The following is a 17,952-nucleotide window of genomic DNA, read 5'->3' as shown; positions in this document are numbered from 1 at the left end:
ATTCTCATGTGGAAAGTTTCGCAACTTTGGAAAGTTCTCGTGCGTGCATTGCTACGTATGGCCAGCCCAAACTCTCTTGCATTAGAGGAGGCCTGTGCCCATGGTATTCAGTGGGGCGTACCTATATATGCTATTTTTTTATGTTTTAATTCAGAACCGCTAGTGTAAGTTTCATTAGATAGCGCGACGTGCGTTCGCGTTTGCTTTATGTTTATTTTTGTATGGGATTTTGAACAACGCGCCAAGCGGGTCGCTTTGGAAACTCAAAATCCCATGCAAAATGACACCTAAAGCGAACGCGTACGACATGAAATTTACACTAGGGATACTGACATAATTTTGTTGTACGTCGTAATAATAATCAATTATATTCGTATTAATATTAAGTGGGTACGTTTGAGATGTAATTGTCGAACGTCAAATTCCTCATGTAAAAAAATAAACTAAAACAGCCAGCAACAATTCAGATATTATAAGTTTTTTAATGCTTTTTAATATTCGGGTCCTGTCCCCGCGAAGTTTACAGGCGGCGGAATACGTAAGGCCTGTGGAATTTATGGAGGTACCACACAGAAATATATCACTACTATATTATTATTACTGCTTATATTTCTGTGTGGTACCTCCATAAATTTCATAGAGTGCTCACTCCATACATCAGTTTTGATGCCAAAACGACTATTATTTTCGCAGTCGACATCTAGCATCGGCGGAGTTATCAGTACCGCTTCTTGATACTAGAATTCTCTAGTGTCGCGACTCACGAAATTTGTATTGAACAACAATTTACAACGAATATTAAAAGCAGAAGGAGTTGAAAATAGACTTCCGTATAATCCCGAGCAGTACTGTTAATTCCGCTGCTCTATGCTAGATGTCGACTACGAAAATAATAGTCGTTTTGGTACTATAACTCATGTATGTAGTGAGCACTCTATGTATTTTTTTCTCTATGGTATGTACCTACATAACTCTTATGAAATACCTATTATAATAAAATTATAAGTAAGTTCCTATTATTCAACGCAAAACATTTACAAAATGTACTTGAATAAGCAATACTGACAGATACCTAAAGTAGATTCTTCGCTTCTTTAGTGATTTACGAGGGTAAAACAACTTGTCAAAATAATGGAAATTTAACAAAGGATTTCAGATCAGTGAACAGTTTCAGAAGTTGACACCGCTACGCTTAGGGCAAGCCTTCCATTTGAGTATTTATTTACTCAACAAAATATAGCTGCCGATTCTTATTTCAAAATGTGTTATGGTTGTGATCTTGTTCTGATACAACCTTGACGCTGATTGGTGCATTGGCGAAATGCAATGGAAGGCATTAGTCAACTCGTTCGCACTTATTGGTGGATGAGCACTGTCACCACAGAATAAATAATAGTACTACTGTACAGAAAGGACATTCCTACAAAACCAAAGTTTGACAGCGATTCAGGGACGAATCATGCTATCCCTTTCTAATGTATGGCACTATCCCTTTCGGCTATTTAGTTGTCAAAATTCAAGTCATTATCTTATTTGTGGTCGTGCACGCAAAAGGAAGTCAAGTGGTGCCAACCCTAATATTTGCTCGGATCAATGCTAAGCCGAACAGAGCCGAGTTTGCCCGAAGTCAGGAGTGTCTCCCCTTTGCTGTCACTGAACTGTGTACCATTAACGGCCGATTAGCAATCGTCACAAAACTGACGGTCAATGTCAAATCCCATATATTTTGTCAGGAATGTGACGGTTAGACTGAAACACGACTTAAGTCGCGCTTTAAAGTACTTAAGTTTAAATGAAAATGCCCAGGCACGGGTGAGATGCATTATAGTGGTGACGTTCATCAAGGTTGTATAAAAACAAGATCAAACCCGTGACAGATTGTGAGATAAGAATCGGCCTCACACTTTACATAAGCAAGGCTCGCCCTCCTTTTATGACACAAAATAATAGTACGGCTACCACCAGTTTTGACATTGACATAACGCTCACGTTTACGTAACTTACTTTCTATGCATCTCGCTCGTACTCGCATATGCGAGCAATAGTGGAAGCGAGATGTACAGAAAGTAAATTACGTAGACGTGAGCGTTATGTCAATGTTAAAACTGATGGTAGAGGCTCGGGTACCTGATCTGACACCCCGGGCGTGAAACGTGATTACTGCCAAGTTGTCACTTCAACCAAACAATAAAGGCATGATTTTCTTCGTCATTGACGGCAGATAATATTTGGAGCTGCCACTCATTAAAAAAACCGGCCAAGTGCGAGTCGGATTCGCGCACGAAGGGTTACATACCATTACGCAAAAAAATCACGTTTGTTGTGGAGCCCCACTCAAATATTTATTTTATTCTGTTTTTAATATTTGTTGTTATAGCGGCAACGGAATTACATCATCTGTGAAAATTTCAACTGTTAGCTATTTCAACGGTTCATGAGATACAGCCTGGTGACAGAGAGACAGACAGACGGAGATTGTTTTACTTAAAATTATTATTCAACTTTAAAGACAAAAAAGAGAAATTTATTTTTAGGGTTCCGTACACTAAGACCTTTTGTGTACGGAACCCTAAAAATAAATTTCTCTTTTTTGTCTTTAAAGTTGAATAATCATATTAAGTAAAACAATATCTAGGTTTAATTTGACTTATAATGAATTAAAGTATTAATGCAAAACCCCTGTGTTATCGGTGTAAACCTACATGTAAATTTCGACGTTTTTAATTTTTCATTGTGTCATAAGGAATCAGTAATGGATTTATTAAGCTTCCAATTTACAATCACATTTTCAATTTCAATCATATAAATTCAACATGAAAGCCTACGTCACAAAAATGGATAATTCCATTCATTTCTCTCTTTGAGGGCGTGTTAATAAATTTACTTTCAGGATGAAAATAGAATTTTATTCCTGCATTACTTCGCAATTTAATTTTACCTTTGTGAGGCTGAAGTAGATTGTTTTATAGTCACTTCACTTTTACGAATTGGTGTTAAGAGTGAAAATAAAAAAAATACTTACTGGATGAAAAACCAAAAAGCTTTTTTCATGCCTAATATTTATCGTCTAACATTTGATAATAACATTATACTAAGAGTATTGTGTTGCTTTAAATATAATTATGAAACGTTGTTTAAAGTTCTACATTTCCCGCTACCCGAAAGGTTGTCTGGAAGACGATTTAGCGATAAGACCGCCTCTTGTTACCTAGTTATATTTTCCTTTTATTTTTTTTTGTAGTTCTACATGTAAAATTTATTGTTATTAGTGCAATAAATAATATATCGACGCTGGAAAGGAGAAATTGGATAAGCGACATTTTCAGAGATATTGAGTTATATACATCGTTGGAATCGCCAGATTTTTCTGCATCGAATGGACTAGGTTTCGTACCCATCTGACGACTTTAGTGTCGCTTATCCAATCGGTGATTTAAAGAATCACTGGTACATTTAAGTTACTAAACGGCTTACTTTACAACATTTTTTTGAAAAGTGGAGATTAGATGAAAAGTTATTCGATGTAATGAACCTTAGAGTTTTTTACTTATTTGCCAGATCAGCTTAAGCTTAGCTTGGATAATTTTGCCTTATGACAACTAACCTTTCAGTGTCGGTTAACTATTTTTACCTGGCCGAATAATAGCTTTCTATATCATATGGATAAATTTACTTAACTGTCAAATGTGAATTATTGGCGTTTATCATTATTTACCTAATTTCAGATATACATTTTTTGTCGTTTATTCCATTTAACCTGAAATTTGTTGGAAGCTACCTAGTAATTTTTTTTAACTTAAGTACTTTCTTTTTGTTGTTATTTTTCATAATATCAGAAAATGCCAAGTAACGGAAAAAAAAAATTAATCTAAGGTATGAAAACACGAGATAATATTTTTTTCCTATTTTGGTTTCAAATATAAATTTCCCATTCTTACTGGTACCTCATAATTAAGTTGACCGTTTTAAGCAATTTTGATCTCAAATAGAAATGGTACACTTGTTATCTTAAGACTCGTTACATAACTTCTTATTTGAAATAAAGCTATACAAATTCCTTAAAGGGCGTTTTTTTTTATATGCGTAGGTATGACAATCTTCCTTGTGGTTGATAACTATAAAACTCATAGAATGTAGATGTATTACCTATAGGTTGAATGTGTCGCATAAGCAGCTTATCGAGTTTGAAATTGCGCCTTAAAAAGTGTTAGATAATTTATCTTGATTTGTTTTTTGGAAAGTTTTACGTATATACTTTTTTGCTTGACTATAAAATAAGCATACTTTGCAATAAGATCAATTCTGACACCAAATTTACCTTGGAATTTTTTACCTGACTAATTTCTTGTGAAATATGTCGGTAAGATAAATTTACCTAAATTTATTTTTACGACCATTTTGCTTAAGCGACACTAACTTCTTAAATAACTCATTTGAAGGTAAAATAATAATAGGATAATGTAGAATACATCACTATAACCATATAAAATGTCTAATTTAGGAAATACGTCATCATTAGGAATTTTAATGATTTTTTTTAGAAAGTCTTGCAGTTTTTTGGCTCCCCCGTAAAGTTAGCTGCGTGTCGCTTATCCAATTTCTCATTTCCAGCGTCGATATTATTATTAGTGCAATGCAAAAATGCCACAACAAATGCTGAGATAATCCCTTTTGCCACACCGCTTGTTATTTTCGGGTTTAATATAGTCTGTATCTTTAGGTATTTAAATAAAAGTAAAAAATACAAATGGCCCCTTAAGAAAGTTGAGGGTAGATGAAAAAATTACACGATCAAATAATGTAGGTTAAAGTGTCATTCTATGGAACTTGCTAACTACGTAAACAAAAGTCACTAGTAAATTCATCAGAGACAATTTCAATATGGCGGTTTGTTTACATAGTTAGCAAGTTCCATAGAATGACACTTTAAAGTCATATCAGGTCGTTCAGTGACAGATCCAGGCGGTTATTTATTTAGTTGGTTAACCAATAAATGTTATAACTACCCGAAAATGTACAAATTATTTGTTTACTTTTATTTAAATACCTAAAGATACAGAGTTTTAGTTTCAGAAAACCCTGTTTATTTTTATTATTTTTTCTGTTTTATCCTCTTGTTTGTGTATGACTATGTCAGTGGAAATAAATCATTATTCAATAATTTTCTAAGAACTATTATTCAACTTAGAAATGTTTGATGTTGTACTTGATGGAGGTTTAACGATGACAATCTTTGAACGTCGAAGACGCCTAAAAGGCTTTGCATGTTACCGTTCGCGCAGCATCGAACACAACTTTATTATACTACCAATACCTATATATTTACGATATATAATACGAGTTAAGGCATGCGCTATCTATTTCTGGTTTCTTTTTAAGTTCTTTGGCCAGATGTTCGATTTTTACTTGTCCATGTCTAAGGACGTCATACCTGCCGAAAAATCTAACTAATATACCTATCAAACATGGTTTAGTATAATCCTCTGAAGAGTTATTATCATTAAGTTTTTATTGAAAATTAAAATAAATAAATATGATAGCACAATCTTATACAAATCTGCAGAGTTTTATATAAAAATAGTGCATAAACTCAACAAGGCGTGTTGGTGGGCTAAACAGAAACAGTTTGGTGCGTAGGATTGTCATTTATAAACATGAGATTCAAATCTAGATAATAAATAGACCTAATACCTATATGAAGCATCACGTATAAATCTAGTTGCGCATGTTTTTGAACGAAAGTTTGCTTTTTATTTGAGCTTTAGTGATATACCTACGTAGATAAATTATTTCACAGATGAATTGCCTGGCAGCTGAATAAGTTTTTAGTACTCCACATATTAAAATTTGCGAATGTTTTTGAACGAAAATTTGCGTTTTATTTGAACTTTTATGATAGACAGAGTATTTCACAGACAAATTGCCCATCAGTTGAATGGGTCATTAGTACTCCATGTATGAGAATCAGAATCAGAATCATCGCATTTATTCGTGATAAACTATAACATATACATGTACCTATAGAATAACAAAGAAATTTAAACATAAAATAAATAGTTTACCACGAAATGGTCTCAGCATAATGCTAACCCAAAAGTCAGCGCTGATCTTCCGGTGAGACCATTTGTGGGTCACGAACGCAGCTGTACGACACGGCCCCATCATAAAACTGAACGCGACTTAGCGGCGGGGGCTATGTAGATATCATAGTCTAATAAAACATGGTCTTCTCTTCCCAGAGTGACACAAGCCTACGTCACAATAACATTGCCACTTTGTATAGCGCTATCGCATATTATCATATAGCGCTGTCGCATGATGACGTAGGCTTGTGTCAGTCAGGTGACCTAGAAAAGACGGGAATAGAGTACCAGGCGGAGTATATTATTATACCATGGTAGATATTAAAATGTGTATTATGTGGTTGTTCCAGAGTTGGACCTGGATTATTTGGAGCGCGGGGGAGGCGGCACCATGACAGTGGGCGCGCCGAGCGTGGAGCCCAGCCCCGATAGCTTGGATCTCATCAAAGTGGTGCTGCTCGGCGCTCCAGCAGTGGGCAAAACAAGTATCATACAGGTAAACGGATCTTTATCTACCCTCTTTTTTCTTAGCTCAAAAGTAGTGGTAACTAGGGTTTCTGCGGTATCTAATATTACGATACAACAATAACGACACTATAATTCAGTGCATAGTTACTCAGATTTACGTTTTCAAAAATATCTGAACATCGCCTCTTTACCAAGACGTTTTAAGTGCATTTTCAGATATCTTTAAGCACCTTCGCCGCTCCAATACCTATAAGATAGCGACTGTATGATTCAATTCCAAATGCGGTCGTAAAAATTGCATACTGTCCGCTCGGCTTCTTAAATTATTCTGATCAGAAGTTTATCGTCTCACTGGGAAATAAAAATGAAAGAATTGAATGGCACTTATGTTCCGTATGTTATCTAATATTGTGAAGATAGTTATCTTTTATCGAGTAATAAGCTTTTGTGTTCTGCTGAGTAAAGCCTTTTAGAAGAGGATGGTAATATAAAAACTACACTTTATAAAACAAAGTCCCCCGCCGCGTCTATCTGTTTGTGTGTATGTAAATTCGCTATAAACTCAAAAACTACTGAACGGATTTCCATACGGTTTCCACCTATAAATAGAGTAATTCTTCAGGAAGTTTTAAGTGTATAATTTGTTAAGGTTTACCCGTGTGAAGCCGGGCCGGGTCGATAATAACTGGAATTAAACACAAAATCTAGCTCAAGTTATTCATTATAAGAATTCAAAAATTAATCTGACGATTTATTTAAATCCCTAATTTAGTTTAACGAAAAAAAATGACTATTTCTTTACCTATATTTCTATTTATTCAAAACCATTAACGTATAAAATCTCAGGACTGGCCTTACGGGCAAAAAGAATGGGGCCAGTACAGCGGTGTGACACAGCTACAACGCGATTGGTTGATGAGTTCGCATCACGCACGCGATTTGTTGATGAGTTCGCATCACGCGCGCGATTGGTCGCAACTAGCTGCGTTAGGTTGCGCGATTGGCTCGAATTGGTGAGTCACACCGCTGAACTAGTACCATTTTTAGTGCCCGTAAGGCCAGTCCATAGATATAATACGTCAATGTTCAAAACTTATTTCTATAAAATGTTGGAATAAGCATTCGCAATTTTAATGAAACGCACTTGATGTTAGCCAAATACTCGCATTTCTAAAATAAAGAAAAATAGGATAACTTTTTCTATATTACCCGTATATTCTTTAGATTAAGAGCAAAGTTTACGACCCCCTTTTATGTGAGTTGAGTTGAGAGGAAATGACTTATGAGTGCCATCGATCAAACATCAGACCCAACCTTTTTCTCCATTGTGAAACGAATTTATGCGAATAGTTCCTTTTCGGAGGTATTTTTTGGTTCCGTAACTTCATTTTAATATCGTTAATATCCTTTCTTAAAAGGATGTTTTACATTAGACAAGTACCTACTTTTAAGGTAGGTATATTGACTTAGGAACCACAGGTTGACCAATTTCTAATAGCATATCAAATATTTAGAGATTTAAACAGGTGTAACGCGATTGAATTCCATTATTTGTACCTTATCCGACGTTTTAACTGGCTTGCACCAGCTGTGAACTTAAATCCACAAACAGAATCCAATGAAATTAAATCAGAAAATATAGCTACTCAGAATCACGAGGACTGTTAAATAAAAAAAAACATAACTATATTTTTTTCCTTCTTTAATCGATAGTCATTATGAGTCGATAATGTCGATATGCCTAATTAATGTCACTTTTTCGAAAAAAATTAACCTTACAATTTTTCTTTTCGATTTGGAATTTTAAATGGAATGGAAGGTTATAAAAAACGCCATTATTAATAAGTCAAAAATAATACTTCTGTCTTGATAGTTATACAAGACCAATGTTGTTAATATTCATACATTTAGTTGAAATTCCCGAACGCGACTCTCAATATCTCCTGTAATGGAAATGGATACTAAATTGTAATTTGATGCGACATGTAATATAGCAAATTGCTTGCGTAATAACACATCTTGTACGTGGCGGAGAATGTCACTGACAAGTATGTGCTAGTTCGATATGAATACAGGGGCTGATTCTAAGTAAGCAATTTGTTAAGGTTTTTGATCTTGTTTTACAATGTGACCTGCTTACACTAATTGGTGTTCTGAAAATACAACAGTCGTATCAAAATAACATCAGAATCGGTCTCCAGGATGATATCAGAACGCGAAATAAATCGTTAGACGTGATAAAGAATTTAATTTGAAACTGACATTTGAAAAACAAAAATGACAAATCTCGAAAATTTTAAAAGTTTTTCCTTTAAAAATATTGATATAATGTGAATTTCTGCGAATTTATAGATTTATCGCGGCACTCGCACCTAGCCCTACCGAGATTATACCGCAATAGGCAATCCGCGGCGAAACCTCCGCGCCGGGACCGCAGCCCGAGGGCACATAATACCTACGCCTCTGCGTTGCTGTGCCGCCATGACAGATGGTTGTCAACAAAATGTTTATAAACAAGATATATCTTTAATACATGTTTCTCTTCGCGCTTATTCTATAAACTGTGCTGTGCCCTTCCGATACACCGTAATCACATTGCTACGCATAATAGACCTGGAAGTTTTGCAAAGGATTAATTCGCCACAGACTGACCGGTGCCCTTACCCCACAACCCCAGGAGATCTTACAGGACAATTGTGTTACCTTAATTTACGATTATTTTTTTACATCCTTTATATATTTCTGTAAGTTTCATATTTTATTCTACTTTATCTATAAGTAATTTTTGTTTATAAGTAGCTTTTTGTTCAATATTCTATATATTAAGTGTGAATGCAGCCCGCGACGCAACCTGCCGGCAATAGCACGTCGTACATATGTCAGTTATGCCAAAAGTCTTTTAAGAGCACTAAAGGGCTTAATATACATACAACAAAAGTCCACAGACCTTGTCTCACACAAAATATCCCTCCAATAGACAACAGCCAAATTAATCCGCCTCCCTTCCTCGCAGCCGCCCAACCTACCACTCCATTTCATCTTCACCTCAGCCATCTTAAAAACAATGTCTCCATAGTCAAAAGAATACCTCGCGGAGCTAGAATAACTGTCGCGTCACATCTTTCTCATCTCATAAACAAATGCACCGAAAACAATACTACCGCAGACTGGCACAACCTCCTTCTTTTTCCCTACCACACCCTGCACGCCCAAGATGATGACCCGAGCATATGCCTGACCCAAAAAATAAAAAACAACTGCATTAACAATCCACCGCCGCCCACATATAAAAATAAGACAAATATAATGTACGACCGAAAGAAACACATAGAAAACAAAATAAGCGACGGCGACCTTAAAGGTGCCGCCCGCCTCCTTTTCTCTAACGACGTGCTATCGCCGGATACCCCCGACACTCTTTTGGCCCTACAGACAAAACATCCCCCAGGTCCCACCACCCCGCACTTTTTGGACCCACCAACGGCAAACCAGGCCGGCCTACAAATAAAAAACAGAGACGTAATTATAGGTATCTTGTCATTCAAAATCGGTTCTGCTGCAGGCTTGGACGGACTCTCACCCCAACATTTAAAAGACCTCACTTCCCATTCCGTGGGCGACGCTGGCGAGCGTCTCGTCGACTCCCTTACTAAACTGATCAACCTCATGTACACAGGCAACGTGAACCCAGAAATAGTCCCGATCCTATACGGGGCAAATCTCATCGCACTCACCAAAAAGGACGGAGGGGTGCGACCGATTGCCGTTGGTTCTGCTATAAGACGTCTCGCCTCCAAAATTGCAGTCAGGTATATCATTTCCAAATTAAAACCACTTTTCGAACCTGTTCAGCTCGGTTTCGGCATAAAAGGAGGTTGTGAGGCAGCCGTCCACGCCTTACGTACTTACCTCTCAAATTCACCCTGTGATGTGCTGGTCAAAATTGATGTTCGGAACGCCTTTAACTCAGTAAACAGGGACACCTTGCTGACAGAAATAAAGAACAACATTCCCGAAATATACAACTATCTCTTGCATTGTTATGCTGACCCTACAAATTTGATCTACCGTGAAAATGTTTTATCTTCTGAAGTCGGTTGTCAGCAAGGTGATCCTCTCGGGCCGGCAATATTCAGTTTGGCTATTAACCCAATTATTCAAAATTTAAAATCAAAATTTAACGTCTGGTACTTAGACGACGGAACCCTGGGAGGCGACCTCGAATCAGTACTGTCAGATCTCTCAACTATAAAATCAAAATTTGAAACAATTGGTCTAGAATTAAACTATAGCAAGTGTGAACTTTTTATTAACAATACCTCTTTAAATTTTTCGGATATAAAACCAAAATTTGATCTGCTTACACCAAACATCAAAATAACAGACAAAGACTCTCTCTGCCTCCTTGGGTCTCCTATCTTTGAAGAATCCTACTCAAAATTCACATGCGATACTACCTCTAAATTTCAAACTTATGAAAGTCGTCTTCTCGAAATTAGTCCGCATTTCGCTTTAACTATTATCAAATTCTGCCTTTTTGTACCAAAATTAATGTATGTACTTCGCTGCTGCCCTTTTACAAAATTTCTAAATTTATTAACCCCTTTGGACGACTTGATAAAAACTAATTTGGAATCAATTTTGAACCTGCAGTTTAGCGAAGAGTCATGGACCCAGGCATCCCTTCCCATTCGCCACGGTGGATTAGGGATCCGCAAAATTTCAAGTGTTTCTACACCGGCGTTTTTATCTTCCGTTCATAGTTCAGCAACTCTCATAGGTAAAATCCTGAGGGCCTGTCCTCCAAACTATGAGATAACTGGCTTAACGGAGTCTAAAAACGCCTGGTCCATCGCCTGCCCGGGTAAGGATTTTCCCGAAAATCTAAATTCGCAAAGGGCCTGGGACGACATACAATGCAAAATTACTTATGACTATCTTTTAAGCCGCAGTACAGGTTCTGCACGCGCCAGACTGCTAGCAGCCGGTTCCAGGGAGTCCGGCGCCTGGCTGCACGCCTTCCCATCGGTGCATACCGGCACTTTCCTGGAGCCGCACACTCTGCGCGTTGCGGCCTGCCTGCGACTCGGCGTCCGGGTCTGTGCTCCACATAGGTGCCCCTGCGGCACTGACGTCGACGCCTTCGGACACCACGGGCTCTCCTGCCAAAGGAGCGCCGGCCGCTTCTCTAGACACGCCGCGCTTAACGATATTCTCCGCCGGTCTCTTACCAGCGTCAACGTACCGGCTCTTCTCGAGCCTCCTGGTATTGTAAGAGACGATGGTAAGAGACCAGACGGAATGTCACGAATTCCGTGGAAGATGGGTCGGGTGCTGGTGTGGGACGCCACCTGTGTGGACACCCTAGCCCCGTCTCATCTCCACGGCACTACTTCAAAAGCCGGCGCGGCAGCAGAGGCGGCCGAAAAATTAAAAAAGACCAAATATAGGGGTCTCGGCCCCGAATACGATTTCGTACCTTTTGGTGTCGAGACCCTTGGCCCGTGGGGTCCGAACGCGTCTACCCTTTTTAAGGAACTATCAAAAAGGATAGCTGACGCCACTGGTGACCGTAGATCTGGCAGCTTCCTCGCACAAAGAATAAGTATTGCGATACAGCGAGGAAATGCTGCCAGCATCTACGGCACCATTCCGCAGGGGGATATTTTGTAATTTTTTTATTTTAAGTTTAGTTTTATTTATTTTTAGATTTAGTTTTTAAGTTTTGTAGGTTAGTTATTTAATTATGTTTTTTTTTTTCTAGTTATGTATATTAAGTTTGTATGCACCAGTAACTACTAGTATTAATTAAATATTGATAAAACTGTAAAATAGGTATGTATTTGAAACTGAGTTTGATACCAAAGTTCCCAGCAGAGCTGCTATATTGATATTCATATTCATAAACAAGCAAAATATACAAAAGTACACATAATAATATTTAATCATTAACAAACGCGCTCAATATAAACAAGTTCTGGTGATGAATTAAAAACTTTAGGAGTCATTGATGTCATTTAGACACTTAAGTATATCGCAACGCCTGGCAAAGTCAGTAGACATTATAACCACCCCTCATGGCGTAACTCTAGAAATATTTTCCCATTCGCCGATAGTCTGAAGGCCTGCCGCGAAACACGTTCGACGTGTTGTCCCCCTGTCACACTTACGTACGAATTTACAAGTGCGACAGAGAAGCAACACGTCTCCTCTGACACAAAAGCAATAAAATAGTATATGTATGTGTAGTAGTGTATGTACATGTATGTAACAGGAAAATAAGTTTTATGGTATAAGCCATCAACAATATTGATGATATATTATATGGCGTAGTTTACATGTCGTAACCGTGTAACCCTTTAGGGCTAAGATGGTCGGCTCTTTATCATTTGTCACCATGCCTGTCCCGTTCTAACAAATATGTAAGTGTGAAAGTGACACATGGCATGACAGGTGATAAAAATGCGATAAAATGATAAAAATGATGATACCGCTTCTGTGTATAAAGGAAAAGAACAAATTTTGTCTGACGTAAAAGCTGCGTCAATATGAACACCTAGACAAATTAATCTTCTACTGAAACAAAAGTACACTAGTGGCTATGTAGACCTCGCGCACAGTCCTCCATTTTGAAAAAAATAATCAAAACTGAATCGATAAAAAAAATTATAACGGCTTGATTCGGGAAATAAAGAGCCGGCCATCTTAGGCCTTCTGATGTATTTCTCGCATTTTTCAACTGTTTCTTGTGAAATTTTGTGAGCAGCGATAATTATACTTACGGCGCGATTCGGGAAATGAATTAGAGATTCACTAGATATGAAATAGTAAAGATATGTGACGTTCCACGGCAAAAGGTACCTTATGGCGGCTGGCGCCGCGATTCGGGAAATGAATTAGAGATTTACTAGATATGAAATAGTAAAGATATGTGACGTTCCATGGCAAAAGGTACCTTATGGCGGCTGGCGCTTACGTCGCATAGCGCCGCAATAATATTATATCGTATCTAGTTAATCTCTAATTCATTTCCTGAATCGCGCCGTAAGTATAATTATCGCTGCTCACAAAATTTCACAAGAAACTGTTGAAAAATGCGAGAAATACATCAGAAGGCCTAAGATGGCCGGCTCTTTATCATTTGTCACCATACCTGGCACGTTCTAACAAGTATGTAAGTGACGCATGGCATGACAGGTGATAAAAACGCGTCCATGATACCGCTGCAGGACATAAAATACGTAAGAATTTGATACGATTCGCTCGGTCAATAATTAGTCTACAACAAAAATACAAAAGTAATTCAAATCTAGCTTCTTTATCAGGATCTTCATCGTAAGTAAACAATTCCATAAAGGTGGGATCAGACGGTTCACTCGAATGAATGTTCACTTGAGTGAATGATTCATTTTTCTTTCATTGCATATTCACACGGTGCTGGTGTTAAGATTATTCACTTTTTATTTTCTTTCACGATGGCGTAGAATGAAGTTGTGCGTCTTGGATACATTTTTATTTGTGATAATTTAATAAAGATGTTAAAAAGCAAAAAGCAAAGAAAACGTCGGCGGTGGTGGGTGCGAGATTCGAATACATTAGGGAAACTAGCCATTGAATATCCTGAACTGTATTGCATTCATTTGCGGATGAATTTAAGTAATTTTGAAGAACTTCTACTATTCGTTGCATTTTAGCGATGGCAGCATGGTTCCATTTTTATTGCCTGTTAGCCGGTCACTATGCCCGTCACTTTCGCACTTACACACTTATTAGAACTTGACAGGCATGGTAACAGGCGACAAAAATGCGACCGTGCTACCGCCGCAGTATATGTAAGTACCTAGCCGAATAAATCTTCAAATTTTACTGCGATACCTTGCTACTGGCGATTGTTTTGGAACTGTAGAATATTTTTACAGAATACCTACAAATACCATATACTGCTTTTTCCAAGAAGTCTAGGTAGGTACTACTACTCACAGGATACGAGAAAAATATGAAAAATCGGAATGAACATTCACTCTGTGTTCACATTGTTCATTCGGAGTGCGAGTGAAAGATGCCGAATGAAAATATCCAACACTGTTGGATTATTTCACTAATGAATTTTTGGGTCATTTTTCACTTTTGGTTCATTTTATGTTCACACGTGTCACTTTGAGTGAAAGATGAATAATGAAACGCGAGAATGAACACAAAATGTACCGTCTGATCCCACCTTAATAAACGAAACAATTCCATTTTGAACAATGAAACAAAACTTACACAAAATTTTAATTCCATTTACAGTCACCACACGGGATTGTAATGCCATTTAGGGTTCTAGCTAAATTGGAAATTATATAGCGTAAGTATTGAACAACCAATTTAGCTAGGACTCTAAATGACGTAACAATCGCGGAGCGTGATGGTACAGTCAACAACAGAGCTATGAATACAGGCATAGTGCCAAAAATATGTATACACGACCTTAATGTACAGGCAATAAAGTACTATATCCATATTTTTGACACTTTGCCTGTATTCATAGCTCTGTTGTTGACTGTACCTACTCCTTTACCGAGTACAATTTATCCATATAAATACGAGGTTGGGTGTTATCTCACATGAATTCGGGCGCCTCGCCAACGGCGTAACAGCGTTAAAACACCCCTCAATGCTCAGCCTTTCATCCGACTAAGTCAGTGCCAAGTTAGTCATTCTCACAAGTTTCCCGTTCTATGAATATTTTATTTTACTCCATCCATGCACAATAGGAGCTGTCAGACCAACCGTACTCTAGGAATAGCTTTTTGTGATACAAGTGTAGATAATAAGCAATTTCCAATGAATGATTATAATACAATTAAGATGCTTCATATTGCTTAGGCTTGGACCTAATTACTAACATACAGTGTTAAAAAGCAAGTCCTGGATCATTATGAACCATATTTATTTAAACTGTTGTAGATTTATAGTAGATTTGTTAGTACAATCAATAAAACAAATGAATAAATAAATGCATTACCATATATTATATTATATTGCATATACTCGTAAATAAATGACGAACCAGTGATTTATAATTTCATATCAACCAAATAGGTATTAATCATTTAAAATTATTAAAAGGAAAAAACACTTGAAATACATTTTAAACAAATAGATAGAATACTTTGGAACACCCAAGTAAAAGAAAAAGCTTAAGAAAGAACAATTTATTCAAGATAGAACCAGACAATAGGCAGTTAATATATGAGTAATTAAATGTGAATATGAAACATAATTATACACTTAATAAAAATAGAGAAACAAAAGAAAATTATCATAAATTAAACTACTCAACCCACAAAAATTTAAAACTCCATTTTTAAATTTGTAGCCCGATGAAATGAAATCTCGGTAAAATAAATACTGTAAAAACATTCCAACTAACACTGTTGGTTGGCGTAAACCCGTTTACAGGCAAGGCTAGTAAATAGAATAATAAAGCAGTCCTTTGTTAAAAATATTAATCTGGTTGCCAGGCTTTATTCATGAGCTCGCGCTGTGTCACTATAAGTTTTTCCGGAAATTGCTCCCAGCAAAATAGTGTCCAACGATATGTGCACTGTATTTTCTCTTTATTACGTAGAATTTATTAACCCCTTGTCGTAGGATAAGGATCCTGACTGAATTTTTAGTCCTCATTTTCCTTTTTTTTTCGAGAGCTATTTTTTCTGTACATAATACATGAAAGGTTAAACATTTTTTTTGTAAGCTGTAGTGGCGACCTAGTTTCCGAAAAGCTGCCAAGTGGCGCCTCCGTTTAGCCACTAGCCTCTATGTTTCTTTTTAATTTATGTGCATTCGTAGTATAAAATGCAAATTGTTCTGGTTGGCTGCATAACATTACTTTAACAAAAAATTAAAAAAATAATCCAGAAAATGACTGTTTGAGTTAACTAGGTACCATATGGGTAGGATAAAATAATTAAATTTATTTAAGTATTAATTCGTTATGCTAACGTCTTAAAATACTAAAGGTTTATTTAAAATTCTGTTTGAAATTGTACTCGCTATCATTAACGGATTTGCAGTAGGTACATACTTATTGCACTGCTGCTGTAAAATATAGTAACTACAGCAGCAGTGCAATATTAATGATACCATCGAAGTGGTCTGATGAAGGAAACGGAAGGATTTTTATACTAGTGTGTAATAAGCATTACGATTATTTTCTTTGATTTCTCATAATACGATACCTATGCAATAAATCTGTTAATAATTCCATTTGAAAATTTAACATTTATAAATTGTCCTCTTCTAATTGTCAGTTAGGTTACTTGACAATGACATGTTTGGTTAACACTTTCATTTCTTTCCAGCAATTCGTCTGGAGCGACTTCTCCGAGGAGTACATACCGACGGACAAGAAGCACACGTTTTATCCTTCGGTGATCATCAACGAGCACCTCTACGAAGTCAAGATCACTGACGTGCCAGTCATCCCGTACTTCCCCATCAACTCGTACTACGAGTGGGCACACTACCGCTTCTACGGCCTGAGGAACGCCACTGCGTACATCCTAGTCTTCGATCTGTCGAACGTGGAGACCTTCCAATACATCCGCACTCTCAGAGACCAAATGGTTGAGAGCAGAGACATGAGGAATGTTCCCGTCCTCGTCGTTGGGAATAAACAAGACTTGTTGTGCAGTAACACGCCGTCAGCCGCAAGCGGTCTACAACAGCTAGCCATAGCTGAGAGCGCTTGTGGAGATTCTAGAGAAAAACGACGGAATATAGTCAATCTTGTTCGCAAGCATTGGAAGTGTGGCTACGTGGAGTGCTCGGCTAAATATAACTGGAGGGTAATAGCAGTGTTTAAAGAGTTAATGGAGATGATTGATGCTCTGGAGTGGAGCGGAGGGGGGAGGAGTTCCGAGCCCCCTCCCGACTCCTCGGCGGGTGGTGCGTCCGAAAACAGATGCACCGTTACTTAGCACCATTGCAAGACTTATAAGGAACGCCTGAAGCTAGAATGGAAAAGGTTTTGTTAAAATTGGACAATGTTTTAGCATAAGTGAGAAACGCACACTAGATTAGTGTTATCGATGTTAAAATACAGTTGTTGTAATAGGTTCAATGTAAGAATTTACCAAAGTTATTTGAAAAAACACTATTCAGCTTAATAATTATTAATTCTGCTGTTAGAAATTTGAACACGCGTTATATTTTTCTCTCAAAATAAATATTTGCTCTTTGTGTATCAATATTTATCGAAGCTTCCGTCTCATTTATATACGTTCTAAATTTATCAAAATGAATAAATACTTATACCATCTAACTATAAGACAAAGAAAGAAAATACAAAAGTTATTATGATTAAAGCGTATTAAAAAACTTATACTGAGAATAATTTCCAATTTTTAATCTAGTC

General features: G+C 37.1%; 1 protein-coding gene across 2 annotated transcripts in view; it reads left to right on the top strand.

Moving 5' to 3' along the window:
* LOC134800245 (ras-like protein family member 10B) overlaps positions 1 to 17,671 on the top strand; it is a 52,853-nt gene extending 35,182 nt beyond the window's left edge. For both annotated transcript variants that reach the window (XM_063772752.1, XM_063772751.1), the window contains 2 exons: positions 6,434 to 6,579; positions 16,898 to 17,671. In XM_063772752.1, coding sequence (XP_063628822.1) covers positions 6,434 to 6,579; positions 16,898 to 17,515 — 764 coding nt within the window. In that variant the 3' untranslated portion in view covers positions 17,516 to 17,671. The remainder of the gene's footprint in view (positions 1 to 6,433; positions 6,580 to 16,897) is intronic.
* The last annotated feature ends 281 nt before the right edge of the window (positions 17,672 to 17,952 follow it).

Source organism: Cydia splendana, chromosome 19 (genome assembly GCF_910591565.1).
Source record: "Cydia splendana chromosome 19, ilCydSple1.2, whole genome shotgun sequence".
Lineage (NCBI taxonomy): Eukaryota > Metazoa > Arthropoda > Insecta > Lepidoptera > Tortricidae > Cydia > Cydia splendana.
Note: the sequence above shows the minus strand (reverse complement) of the source record. Positions and strands in the feature narration are given on the sequence as shown.